We start from the raw sequence: 14,977 nt of genomic DNA on the forward strand, positions 1-14,977 counted from the left end.
TCTCTCTGTCTCTCTCTACAGTCATATTGTAGACATTGGTCTCTCTACAGTCATATTGTAGACATTGGTCTCTCTCTACAGTCATATTGTAGACATTGGTCTCTCTCTACAGTCATATTGTAGACATTGGTCTCTCTCTACAGTCATATTGTAGACATTGGTCTCTCTCTACAGTCATATTGTAGACATTGGTCTCTCTCTACAGTCATATTGTAGACATTGGTCTCTCTGTCTCTCTACAGTCATATTGTAGACATTGGTCTCTCTGTCTCTCTACAGTCATATTGTAGACATTGGTCTCTCTGTCTCTCTGTACAGTCATATTGTAGACATTGGTCTCTCTGTCTCTCTCTACAGTCATATTGTAGACATTGGTCTCTCTGTCTGTCTCTACAGTCATATTGTAGACATTGGTCTCTCTCTACAGTCATATTGTAGACATTGGTCTCTCTGTCTGTCTACAGTCATATTGTAGACATTGGTCTCTCTCTACAGTCATATTGTAGACATTGGTCTCTCTGTCTCTCTCTACAGTCATATTGTAGACATTGGTCTCTCTGTCTCTCTGTACAGTCATATTGTAGACATTGGTCTCTCTGTCTGTCTACAGTCATATTGTAGACATTGGTCTCTCTGTCTCTCTGTACAGTCATATTGTAGACATTGGTCTCTCTGTCTCTCTGTACAGTCATATTGTAGACATTGGTCTCTCTGTCTGTCTACAGTCATATTGTAGACATTGGTCTCTCTGTCTCTCTACAGTCATATTGTAGACATTGGTCTCTCTGTCTCTCTACAGTCATATTGTAGACATTGGTCTCTCTCTACAGTCATATTGTAGACATTGGTCTCTCTGTCTCTCTCTACAGTCATATTGTAGACATTGGTCTCTCTGTCTCTCTCTACAGTCATATTGTAGACATTGGTCTCTCTGTCTGTCTACAGTCATATTGTAGACATTGGTCTCTCTGTCTCTCTGTACAGTCATATTGTAGACATTGGTCTCTCTGTCTCTCTACAGTCATAGTGTAGACATTGGTCTCTCTGTCTCTCTACAGTCATAGTGTAGACATTGGTCTCTCTGTCTCTCTACAGTCATATTGTAGACATTGGTCTCTCTGTCTCTCTACAGTCATAGTGTAGACATTGGTCTCTCTGTCTCTCTACCGTCATATTGTAGACATTGGTCTCTCTCTGTCTCTGTACAGTCATATTGTAGACATTGGTCTCTCTGTCTCTCTACAGTCATATTGTAGACATTGGTCTCTCTCTACAGTCATAGTGTAGACATTGGTCTCTCTCTACAGTCATATTGTAGACATTGGTCTCTCTGTCTCTCTACAGTCATATTGTAGACATTGGTCTCTCTGTCTCTCTACAGTCATATTGTAGACATTGGTCTCTCTGTCTCTCTACAGTCATATTGTAGACATTGGTCTCTCTCTACAGTCATATTGTAGACATTGGTCTCTCTACAGTCATAGTGTAGACATTGGTCTCTCTGTCTCTCTACAGTCATATTGTAGACATTGGTCTCTCTGTCTCTCTACAGTCATATTGTAGACATTGGTCTCTCTCTACAGTCATATTGTAGACATTGGTCTCTCTCTACAGTCATATTGTAGACATTGGTCTCTCTCTACAGTCATATTGTAGACATTGGTCTCTCTGTCTGTCTACAGTCATATTGTAGACATTGGTCTCTCTGTCTGTCTACAGTCATATTGTAGACATTGGTCTCTCTGTCTCTCTACAGTCATATTGTAGACATTGGTCTCTCTGTCTCTCTACAGTCATATTGTAGACATTGGTCTCTCTCTACAGTCATATTGTAGACATTGGTCTCTCTGTCTGTCTACAGTCATATTGTAGACATTGGTCTCTCTGTCTGTCTACAGTCATATTGTAGACATTGGTCTCTCTGTCTCTCTACAGTCATATTGTAGACATTGGTCTCTCTGTCTCTGTACAGTCATATTGTAGACATTGGTCTCTCTGTACAGTCATATTGTAGACATTGGTCTCTCTGTCTGTCTACAGTCATATTGTAGACATTGGTCTCTCTGTCTCTCTACAGTCATATTGTAGACATTGGTCTCTCTGTCTCTCTCTACAGTCATATTGTAGACATTGGTCTCTCTGTCTCTCTCTACAGTCATATTGTAGACATTGGTCTCTCTGTCTCTCTCTACAGTCATATTGTAGACATTGGTCTCTCTGTCTCTCTGTACAGTCATATTGTAGACATTGGTCTCAACATCGGCATGTTATTATATTGTCTGCAAATGCTATTTAATTTCTCCAACTGGTTTTTGTATTAAAGTGGTTTGTCTGTGTGTCGTTCATCCGGCTGGTTCAGACGTGTTGTTGTATTTGGTGTTGTTGTCATTCACTACTGTGCGGAGCATGTTTTTGGTTTGATTTATGCTGTAAGCAGAACACGTGTTTTGACTAATGTCCATATTTTTATTAAGACTGACTGTCCCAGTGTCGCTAACTGCTGTTCTGTGACAGGACAACAGTTAAGAGTGGCTTCTCCCATTGTGATTGGCTCCACAGTGCGTTGCCTAATAGGTAATGCGGTTTATTTCAGATCTGAACCAGGCTCTCCGTTTGTGCTTGGGAAGCACGGCGACAGGGGCGGAGTATGGAGCCGTCTCCGCCCTCAGCATCAACCACGACTGCACCCGCCTGCTCTGTGGCTTCGCCAAGGGACATATCACCATGTGGGATCTGGCCAATGGGAAGCTTCTGCGAACCATTACCGACGCCCACCCACCCGGCACCGCCATCTTACATGTTAAGGTAGTCTGTCGGTAAAAGTCAACTTGAATTGAAATGTTTTTCCTGCTCAGACCGTGTCTATTGAACTCCTCTGTTGTCCCTCTCTCAGTTCACTGATGACCCCACGCTGGCAGTGTGCAACGACAGTGGAGGCTCTGTGTTTGAGCTGGCTTTCAGGTAATACTCATAGTCTCCTCAGAGATTGTGTGTGTAGTTACCTGCAGTGACTGACAGGGGGCAGTATTGCTCTGCAGACAGGAGGGGTGATGTGCTGGTTGACTCAACATGCAGTCCCCGCGGACACTGTGGGCGGGTGGGTTCAGGGCCATGTAATATTGTGTGGATGAAGGGCGGGTGGGTGGCGTGCAGGTTGAATAAAGGGAATAGATTGCATCAAAAAATCCATAAATGTTTAATTAGTTTGCATATCTAAAGGCTACATTGAGTTTGTTCTTTCACTGTGTTTTTCTGTCTCTAAAAGCCTAATACAGCAACATGACGGTTTCATCTCCACCTGCACTCTGGTGAACGTGGTGTAGGTGGAGATTTAAACCAAGCAGTCGACCTGCACTCTGGTGAACGTGGTGTAGGTGGAGATTTAAACCAAGCAGTCGACCTGCACTCTGGTGAACGTGGTGGAGATTTAAACCAAGCAGTCGACCTGCACTCTGGTGAACGTGGTGTAGGTGGAGATTTAAACCAAGCAGCCGACCTGCACTCTGGTGAACGTGGTGTAGGTGGAGATTTAAACCAAGCAGTCGACCTGCACTCTGGTGAACGTGGTGTAGGTGGAGATTTAAGCCAAGCAGTCGACCTGCACTCTGGTGAACGTGGTGTAGGTGGAGATTTAAACCAAGCAGTCCAAATGGAGGCAAACATGACCGTCTGTAGGCTGGGCCTGTTACAGACTGTAGCAGGCCCAGACTGTAGCAGGCCCAGACTGTAGCAGGCCCAGACTGTAGCAGGCCCAGACTGTAGCAGGCCCAGACTGTAGCAGGCCCAGACTGTAGCAGGCCCAGACTGTAGCAGGCCCAGACTGTAGCAGGCCCAGACTGTAGCAGGCCCAGACTGTAGCAGGCCCAGACTGTAGCAGGCCCAGACTGTAGCAGGCCCAGACTGTAGCAGGCCCAGACTGTAGCAGGCCCAGACTGTAGCAGGCCCAGACTGTAGCAGGCCCAGACTGTAGCAGGCCCAGACTGTAGCAGGCCCAGACTGTAGCAGGCCCAGACTGTAGCAGAACCAGACCGTAGCCGGCCCAGACTGTAGCAGGCCCAGACTGTAACAGACTGTAGCAGGCCCAGGCTGTAACAGGCTGTAGCAGGCCCAGGCTGTAACAGGCTGTAGCAGGCCCAGACTGTAACAGACTGTAGCAGGCCCAGACTAGAACAGACTGTAGCAGGCCCAGACTAGAACAGACTGTAGCAGGCCCAGACTGTAGCAGGCCCAGACTGTAGCAGGCCCAGACTGTAGCAGGCCCAGACTGTAGCAGGCCCAGACTGTAGCAGGCCCAGACTGTAGCAGGCCCAGACTGTAGCAGGCCCCGACTGTAGCAGGCCCCGACTGTAGCAGGCCCCGACTGTAGCAGGCCCAGACTGTAACAGACTGTAGCAGGCCCAGGCTGTAACAGACTGTAGCAGGCCCAGGCTGTAACAGGCTGTAGCAGGCCCAGGCTGTAACAGACTGTAGCAGGCCCAGACTAGAACAGACTGTAGCATGCCCAGACTAGAACAGACTGTAGCATGCCCAGACTAGAACAGACTGTAGCATGCCCAGACTAGAACAGACTGTAGCATGCCCAGACTAGAACAGACTGTAGCAGGCCCAGACTAGAACAGACTGTAGCAGGCCCAGACTAGAACAGACTGTAGCAGGCCCAGACTGTAACAGACTGTAGCAGGCCCAGACTGTAACAGACTGTAGCAGGCCCAGACTATAACAGACTATAGCAGGCCCAGACTGTAGCAGGCCCAGACTATAACAGACTGTAGCAGGCCCAGACTGTAACAGACTATAGCAGGCCCAGACTGTAACAGACTGTAGCAGGCCCAGACTGTAACAGACTGTAGCAGGCCCAGACTAGAACAGACTGTAGCAGGCCCAGACTAGAACAGACTGTAGCAGGCCCAGACTAGAACAGACTGTAGCAGGCCCAGACTAGAACAGACTGTAGCAGGCCCAGACTAGAACAGACTATAGCAGGCCCAGACTAGAACAGACTATAGCAGGGCCAGACTAGAACAGACTATAGCAGGCCCAGACTAGAACAGACTGTAGCAGGCCCAGACTAGAACAGACTGTAGCAGGCCCAGACTAGAACAGACTGTAGCAGGCCCAGACTAGAACAGACTGTAGCAGGCCCAGACTAGAACAGACTGTAGCAGGCCCAGACTAGAACAGACTGTAGCAGGCCCAGACTAGAACAGACTGTAGCAGGCCCAGACTAGAACAGACTATAGCAGGCCCAGACTAGAACAGGCTATAGCAGGCCCAGACTATAGCAGGTCCAGACTAGAACAGACTGTAGCAGGCCCAGACTAGAACAGACTATAGCAAGCCCAGACTAGAACAGACTGTAGCAGGCCCAGACTAGAACAGGCTATAGCAGGCCCAGACTAGAACAGACTATAGCAAGCCCAGACTATAGCAGGCCCAGACTATAACAGACTATAGCAGGCCCAGACTATAACAGACTATAGCAGACCCAGACTATAACAGACTATAGCAGGCCCAGACTAGAACAGACTGTAGCAGGCCCAGACTATAGCAGGCCCAGACTATAACAGACTGTAGCAGACCCAGACTATAGCAGGCCCAGACTATAACAGACCATAGCAGGCCCAGACTAGAACAGACTATAGCAGGCCCAGACTGTAGCAGGCCCAGACTATCACAGGCTATAGCAGGCCCAGACTATCACAGGCTATAGCAGGCCCAGACTATCACAGGCTATAGCAGGCCCAGACTATCACAGGCTATAGCAGGCCCAGACTATCACAGGCTATAGCAGGCCCAGACTAGAACAGACTATAGCAGGCCCAGACTATAACAGACTATAGCAGGCCCAGACTAGAACAGACTGCAACAGGCCCAGACTAGAACAGACTGCAACAGGCCCAGACTAGAACAGACTATAGCAGACCCAGACTAGAACAGACTATAGCAGACCCAGACTAGAACAGACTATAGCAGGCCCAGACTATAACAGACTATAGCAGGCCCAGACTATAACAGACTGTAGCAGGCCCAGACTATACTGTAACAGACTGTAGCAGGCCCAGACTATAACAGGCTATAGCAGACCCAGACTAGAACAGACTATAGCAGGCCCAGACTATAACAGATTATAGCAGGCCCAGACTATAACAGACTGTAGCAGGCCCAGACTATACTGTAACAGACTGTAGCAGGCCCAGACTATAACAGGCTATAGCAGACCCAGACTATAACAGGCTATAGCAGGCCCAGACTATAACAGACTATAGCAGACCCAGACTAGAACAGACTATAGCAGGCCCAGACTAGAACAGACTATAGCAGGCCCAGACTATAACAGACTGTAGCAGGCCCAGACTAGAACAGACTGTAGCAGGCCCAGACTATAACAGGCTATAGCAGGCTCAGACTAGAACAGACTATAGCAGGCCCAGACTAGAACAGACTATAGCAGGCCCAGACTAGAACAGACTATAGCAGACCCAGACTATAACAGGCTATAGCAGGCCCAGACTAGAACAGACTATAGCAGGCCCAGACTATAACAGACTATAGCTGGCCCAGACTATAAATGACTATAGCAGACCCAGACTATAACAGACTGTAGCAGGCCCAGACTATAACAGACTATAGCAGGCCCAGACTATAACAGACTATAGCAGGCCCAGACTATAACAGACTATAGCAGGCCCAGACTGTAGCAGGCCCAGACTAGAACAGACTATAGCAGACCCAGACTATACCAGGCTATAGCAGGCCCAGACTAGAACAGACTATAGCAGGCCCAGACTAGAACAGACTATAGCAGGCCCAGACTGTAACAGGCTATAGCAGGCCCAGACTAGAACAGGCTATAGCAGGCCCAGACTAGAACAGACTATAGCAGGCCCAGACTATAACAGACTATAGCAGGCCCAGACTATAACAGACTGTAGCAGGCCCAGACTGTAGCAGGCCCAGACTGTAGCAGGCCCAGACTGTAGCAGGCCCAGACTGTAGCAGGCCCAGACTGTAGCAGGCCCAGACTGTAGCAGGCCCAGACTGTAGCAGGCCCAGACTGTAGCAGGCCCAGACTGTAGCAGGCCCAGACTGTAGCAGGCCCAGACTGTAGCAGGCCCAGACTGTAGCAGGCCCAGACTGTAGCAGGCCCAGACTGTAGCAGGCCCAGACTGTAGCAGGCCCAGACTGTAGCAGGCCCAGACTGTAGCAGGCCCAGACTGTAGCAGGCCCAGACTGTAGCAGGCCCAGACTGTAGCAGGCCCAGACTGTAGCAGGCCCAGACTGTAGCAGGCCCAGACTGTAGCAGGCCCAGACTGTAGCAGGCCCAGACTGTAGCAGGCCCAGACTGTAGCAGGCCCAGACCGTAGCAGGCCCAGACTATAACAGACTATAGCAGGCCCAGACTATAACAGGCCCAGACTATAACAGACTATAGCAGGCCCAGACTATAACAGGCTATAGCAGGCCCAGACTATAACAGACTATAGCAGGCCCAGACTAGAACAGACTGTAGCAGGCCCAGACTATAGCAGACCCAGACTATAACAGACTATAGCAGGCCCAGACTATAACAGACTATAGCAGGCCCAGACTAGAACAGACTATAGCAGGCCCAGACTATAGCAGGACCAGACTAGAACAGACTGTAGCAGACCCAGACTAGAACAGACTATAGCAGGCCCAGACTATAGCAGGCCCAGACAAGAACAGACTGTAGCAGGCCCAGACTAGAACAGACTTTAGCAGGCCCAGACTGTAGCAGGCCCAGACTGTAACAGACTGTAGCAGGCCCAGACTGTAGCAGGCCCAGACTGTAGCAGGCCCAGACTGTAACAGACTGTAGCAGGCCCAGACTGTAACAGACTGTAGCAGGCCCAGACTGTAACAGACTATAGCAGGCCCAGACTATAACAGACTATAGCAGGCCCAGACTATAACAGACTGTAGCAGGCCCAGACTGTAGCAGGCCCAGACTGTAGCAGGCCCAGACTGTAACAGACTGTAGCAGGCCCAGACTGTAACAGACTATAGCAGGCCCAGACTGTAACAGACTATAGCAGGCCCAGACTGTAACAGACTATAGCAGGCCCAGACTGTAACAGACTATAGCAGGCCCAGACTATAACAGACTATAGCAGGCCCAGACTATAACAGACTATAGCAGGCCCAGACTGTAACAGGCCCAGACTATAGCAGACTATATCAGGCCCAGACTATAACAGACTGTAACAGGCCCAACACCATCGTGGAGTAACTACGATGGTGTTGACCCATCCTCAGTTTTCTCCTATCCCAGTCATTAAACTCTGTAACCATTTTAAAGTAACCATTGGCCTCATGGTGAAATCCCTGAGCGGTTTCCTTCCTCTCCGGCAACTAAGTTAGGAAGGATCTCTGTATCTTTGTAGTGAAACCATCCATAGTGTAATTGATTACTTCACCATGCTGAAAGGGATATTCAATGTCTGCTTTTTTATAATACCAATCTACCAATAGGTGCCCTTCTTTGTGAGGCATTGGAAAACCTCCCTGGTCTGTGTGGTTGAATCTGTGTTTGAAATTCTTTGCTGGACTGAAGGGACCTTACAGATAATTGTATGAGTTGGGTACAGAGATGAGGTACACACTATTATTGCACACAGAGTCCAAGGAACTTATTATGGGACTTGATAAGCACATTTTTACTCTCCGGTTCCTAGCCAGGCAGCGTCTATTGTGCTATTTACTATTTATTATTTATTTAACTATTTGTTTCGGCTTGCCATAACAAAGGTGTTTACTTATTACTTATTGACTCAAAACATTGCAGCTTTTCATGTTAAATTAATTCGTAAAAATAAATATATAAAAAATCCACTTTGACATTATGGGGTGTTGTGGGTAGGCTAGTGAGGAACATCTAAATGTGATCATGTAGAATCCAGGCTGTAACACAACAGGATGTGGAGACATTATGGGGTGTTGTGGGTAGGCTAGTGAGGAACATCTAAATGTAACCCATGTAGAATCCAGACTGTAACACAACAGGATGTGGAGACATTATGGGGTGTTGTGGGTAGGCTAGTGAGGAACATCTAAATGTAATCATGTAGAATCCAGACTGTAACACAACAGGATGTGGAGACATTATGGGGTGTTGTGGGTAGGCTAGTGAGAACCATCTAAATGTAACCCATGTAGAATCCAGGCTGTAACACAACAGGATGTGGAGACATTATGGGGTGTTGTGGGTAGGCTAGTGAGAACCATCTAAATGTAACCCATGTAGAATCCAGGCTGTAACACAACAGGATGTGGAGACATTATGGGGTGTTGTGGGTAGGCTAGTGAGAACCATCTAAATGTAACCCATGTAGAATCCAGGCTGTAACACAACAGGATGTGGAGACATTATGGGGTGTTGTGGGTAGGCTAGTGAGAACCATCTAAATGTAACCCATGTAGAATCCAGGCTGTAACACAACAGGATGTGGAGACATTATGGGGTGTTGTGGGTAGGCTAGTGAGAACCATCTAAATGTAACCCATGTAGAATCCAGGCTGTAACACAACAGGATGTGGAGACATTATGGGGTGTTGTGGGTAGGCTAGTGAGAACCATCTAAATGTAACCCATGTAGAATCCAGACTGTAACACAACAGGATGTGGAGACATTATGGGGTGTTGTGGGTAGGCTAGTGAGGAACACATCTAAATGTAACCCATGTAGAATCCAGGCTGTAACACAACAGGATGTGGAGACATTATGGGGAATACGTTCTGAAGACTGTGGTTGGTTTATTTTGACCCTCACGTTGTCTTCAAGCACCCCTGTCACTATCTGTAACCACAGTCTAACAGTACATTATTTTAATGAGGTATTACAGCCAGACAGGGTGTGTGTGTGTGTGTGTGTGTGTGTGTGTGTGTGTGTGTGTGTGTGTGTGTGTGTGTGTGTGTGTGTGTGTGTGTGTGTGTGTGTAATGAGGTATTACAGTGAGACTGAATGACCCCTGCTCTGTTAGACATTATTATACAAAGCTGTCTCTCTTATTCAGGTCAGATTAATGGAAATAGGGGGAGAAGTACTTTTTTGGTTTTCTGGCTTCTCTAAGCCTGTGTCCCAAATGGCACCCTATTCCCTATAAAGTGCACTACATCTGACCAGGGCCCATAGGGTGCCATTTGGGATTCATCCATTCTCTTCTGTACTGCATTTGTGTATGTCAGAATCTGAGGGCTTTAGGGGAAATAGGATTTTCAATATTGTTATAATGAACCACAATCCTACTTTGGGACTGGAGTTATGTTATGTTTATTTTGTTAGTCTGTGAGGGGCTTGTTTTTTTAATATCTTTAGTTTTGTTCTCTCTCGCTCTCTCCCCCCTCCTCCCTCCTCTCTTTCCCCCTCCCTCCTCGCTCTCCCTTGTCTCTCTCTCCCTCTCTCTCTCTTTCTCTTTCTCTCTCTTTCTCTCCCCCTCTCTTGCTCTCTCTCTTCTCCTCTCTCTCTCTCATGCTCTCTCCCCCCTCCTCTCTCTCTGTCTCTCTCTCTCTCTGCCTCTCGCTCTCTCTCCTCCCTCCTCTCTCTCTGCCTCTCGCTCTCTCTCCCCCCTCCTCTCTCTGCCTCTCACTCTCTCTCCCCCCTCCTCTCTCCGTCTCTCTCTCCTCCCTCCTCTCTCTGCCTCTCACTCTCTCTCCCCCCTCCTCTCTCTCTCTGCCTCTCTCTCTCTGCCTCTCTCTCTCTGTCTCTCTCTGCCTCTCGCTCTCTCTCCCCCCTCCTCTCTCTCTCCCCCTCCTCTCTCTCTCCCCCCTCCCCCCTCCCCTCTCTCTTTCCCCCCTCTTCTCTCCTCCCTCCTCTCTCTCTCTCTGTGCGTGTAGGAGGGTGATGGGGATGCGTACATGTGAGTCTCGTTGTCTGTTCAGTGGCTCTAAGGGAGAGGTGTGTAATGTGGAGCCTCTTCTTACTGCCCCGGACCTGAAGGATCACCCCATCACACAGTACTCTCTACTGGCCATGGCCTCTCTTACTAAGGTAAACCCTGTACCAGCTTTCCCCAACTGGTGACAATTATTTGGTTTTACAATTATTTGGTTTTACAATTACTAGTTTTGCTTATTTTTATAAAAATATTTTATTGTTGGACATAAAAACTGTAAAAGCACCAGCAAATCAGCTCCAAATTATTTTAATTTAGGAAAGATGTTCCCTAGTATGCCCACGCGTAATAGAGAGAGGGATACACCGAGTGGCCAGTTTATTAGGTACACCACCCTGTTCACAAATGGTTTGCTCCTACAGACAGTGAGTCATGTGGCTATATAAAGCAGGCTTCAAGGCATTCAGTTACTGTGGGATTGAACATTAGAAGGGTCAAAACGACCTGAGCGACTTGGAGCGTGGTAAGATCATCGGTTCCAGGATCTCAGAATCTGACAGCCTCCTGGGCTTTTCACGCACCACACTCTCTAGTGTTTATGGAGAATGGCGTGCCCAACAAAACATCTAGTCAGTGGAAGGCCTGAGGGCGAAAACAGCTGGTTGATGAGAGGTGGAAGGAGAATGGTAAGAATCGTGGGAACTAACAGGCTGCCCACAAACAAGCAAATAATGTCATCTGAACGGCATCTGGGAACACACAGCTCCTCGCTCCTTGTCACGGACCGGCTACTGCAGCAGACGACCACACCGGGTCCTATCAGCTAGAAACAAGAAGTAGCGGCTCCAGTGGGCGGCCATCACCAACACTGGACATATAAGTAGTGGAAAAACATTGCCTGGTCTGATGAATGTTTCGTCATGCTGATGGCAGTCAGGATTTGGTGTAAGCAGCCAAGACGTGATCCTGCCTGGGGTCAACGGTAAAGGCTGGTGGCGGTGGTGTAATGGTGTGGGGAAGGTGTTCCTGCCACACGTTAGCTCCCTTGGAAACGTTGCTCAATTGGTATCAAATGTAAGCAAGGTTTGAAATGATTATGTTTAAGTCAGATGTTGTATCTGTTTGGGTTCTTGCGGTCAACTTGCATCTACAAATGATTTGTAATTATGTTCCGGCCCCCTGACCCTCCGCTGAAGAAAAAATAGGCCTGCAGTTGAATCTGGTTGATGATCCTGTCCTGTACACTGCACCCTACACACTACACCCTGTACACTACACCCTGTACACTACACCCTGCACGCTACACCCTGCACACTATACCCTGTACACTACACCCTGCACACTATACCCTGTACACTACACACTACACCCTGCACACTACACCCTGCACGCTACACCCTACACACTACACCCTGTACGCTACACCCTGCACGCTACACCCTGCACACTACACCCTGTACACTACACCCTGTACACTACACCCTGTACACTACACCCTGTACGCTACACCCTGCACGCTACACCCTGCACACTACACCCTGTACGCTACACCCTGCACGCTACACCCTGCACACTACACCCTGTACACTACACCCTGCACGCTACACCCTACACACTACACCCTGTACACTACACCCTGTACACTACACCCTACACCCTGTACACTACACCCTACACACTACACCCTGTACACTACACCCTGTCACACAGTGCTCCCTACTGTCAATGACATCCCTCACCAGACACCACACACTTCATCTTCAGTGTGTTCTACAACACTACAGTTTGTGTGGTGTCTTTCTCCCCCTACAGTCTGTTCTATACTGGGTGACACATGACATTGACCCCCTACAGTCTGTTCTATACTGGATGACCCCCTACAGTCTGTTCTATACTGGGTGACACATGACATTGACCCCCTACAGTCTGTTCTATACTGGGTGACACATGACATTGACCCCCTACAGTCTGTTCTATACTGGGTGACACATGACATTGACCCCCTACAGTCTGTTCTATACTGGGTGGCACATGACATTGACCCCCTACAGTCTGTTCTATACTGGGTGACACCCTACAGTCTGTTCTGTACTGGGTGACACATGACATTGACCCCCTACAGTCTGTTCTATACTGGGTGACACATGACATTGACCCCCTACAGTCTGTTCTATACTGGGTGACACATGACATTGACACCCTACAGTCTGTTCTATACTGGGTGACACATGACATTGACCCCCTACAGTCTGTTCTATACTGGGTGACACATGACATTGACCCCCTACAGTCTGTTCTATACTGGGTGACACGTGACATTGACCCCCTACAGTCTCTTCTATACTGGGTGACACATGACATTGACCCCCTACAGTCTCTTCTATACTGGGTGACACATGACATTGACCCCCTACAGTCTGTTCTATACTGGGTGACACGTGACATTGACCCCCTACAGTCTCTTCTATACTGGGTGACACATGACATTGACCCCCTACAGTCTGTTCTATACTGGGTGACACATGACATTGACCCCCTACAGTCTGTTCTATACTGGGTGACACATGACATTGACCCCCTACAGTCTGTTCTATACTGGGTGACACATGACATTGACCCCCTACAGTCTGTTCTATACTGGGTGACACATGACATTGACCCCCTACAGTCTGTTCTATACTGGGTGACACATGACATTGACCCCCTACAGTCTGTTCTATACTGGGTGACACGTGACATTGACCCCCTACAGTCTCTTCTATACTAGGTGACACGTGACATTGACCCCCTACAGTCTCTTCTATACTGGGTGACACATGACATTGACCCCCTACAGTCTGTTCTATACTGGATGACCCCCTACAGTCTGTTCTATACTGGGTGACACATGACATTGACCCCCTACAGTCTGTTCTATACTGGGTGACACATGACATTGACACCCTACAGTCTGTTCTATACTGGGTGACACATGACATTGACCCCCTACAGTCTGTTCTATACTGGGTGACACATGACATTGACCCCCTACAGTCTGTTCTATACTGGGTAACCCCCTACAGTCTCTTCTATACTGGGTAACACATGACATTGACCCCCTACAGTCTGTTCTATACTGGGTGACACATGACATTGACCCCCTACAGTCTGTTCTATACTGGTTGACACATGACATTGACCCCCTACAGTCTCTTCTATACTGGGTGACACATGACATTGACCCCATACAGTCTGTTCTATACTGGGTGACACATGACATTGACCCCCTACAGTCTGTTCTATACTGGGTGACACATGACATTGACCCCCTACAGTCTCTTCTATACTGGGTGACACATGACATTGACCCCCTACAGTCTGTTCTATACTGGGTGACACATGACATTGACCCCCTACAGTCTGTTCTATACTGGGTGACACATGACATTGACCCCCTACAGTCTGTTCTATACTGGGTGACCCCCTACAGTCTGTTCTATACTGGGTGACACGTGACATTGACCCCCTACAGTCTCTTCTATACTGGGTGACACATGACATTGACCCCCTACAGTCTGTTCTATACTGGGTGACACATGACATTGACCCCCTACAGTCTGTTCTATACTGGGTGACCCCCTACAGTCTGTTCTATACTGGGTGACACGTGACATTGACCCCCTACAGTCTGTTCTATACTGGGTGACACCCTACAGTCTGTTCTATACTGGGTGACACATGACATTGACCCCCTACAGTCTGTTCTATACTGGGTGACACCCTACAGTCTGTTCTATACTGGGTGACACATGACATTGACCCCCTACAGTCTGTTCTATACTGGGTGACACCCTACAGTCTGTTCTATACTGGGTGACACATGACATTGACCCCCTACAGTCTGTTCTATACTGGGTGACACATGACATTGACATCCTACAGTCTCTTCTATACTGGGTGACACATGACATTGACCCCCCACAGTCTCTTCTATACTGGGTGACACATGACATTGACCCCCTACAGTATGTTCTATACTGGGTGACCCCCTACAGTCTGTTCTATACTGGGTGACACGTGACATTGACCCCCTACAGTCTGTTCTATACTGGGTGACACATGACATTGACCCCCTACAGTCTGT

The 14,977-nt window shown here is 48.2% G+C and overlaps 1 protein-coding gene across 4 annotated transcripts in view; it reads left to right on the forward strand.

Moving 5' to 3' along the window:
- vps8 (VPS8 subunit of CORVET complex) overlaps positions 1-14,977 on the forward strand; it is a gene marked incomplete at its 3' end in the record, with an annotated part of 108,327 nt that overhangs the window by 11,124 nt on the left and 82,226 nt on the right. For all 4 annotated transcript variants that reach the window (XM_055930301.1, XM_055930302.1, XM_055930303.1 and 1 more), the window contains 3 exon segments: positions 2,594-2,805; positions 2,894-2,961; positions 10,856-11,009. In XM_055930301.1, the coding sequence (XP_055786276.1) occupies positions 2,594-2,805; positions 2,894-2,961; positions 10,856-11,009 (434 nt within the window).

This window comes from Salvelinus fontinalis, chromosome 7 (genome assembly GCF_029448725.1).
Source record: "Salvelinus fontinalis isolate EN_2023a chromosome 7, ASM2944872v1, whole genome shotgun sequence".
NCBI lineage: Eukaryota > Metazoa > Chordata > Actinopteri > Salmoniformes > Salmonidae > Salvelinus > Salvelinus fontinalis.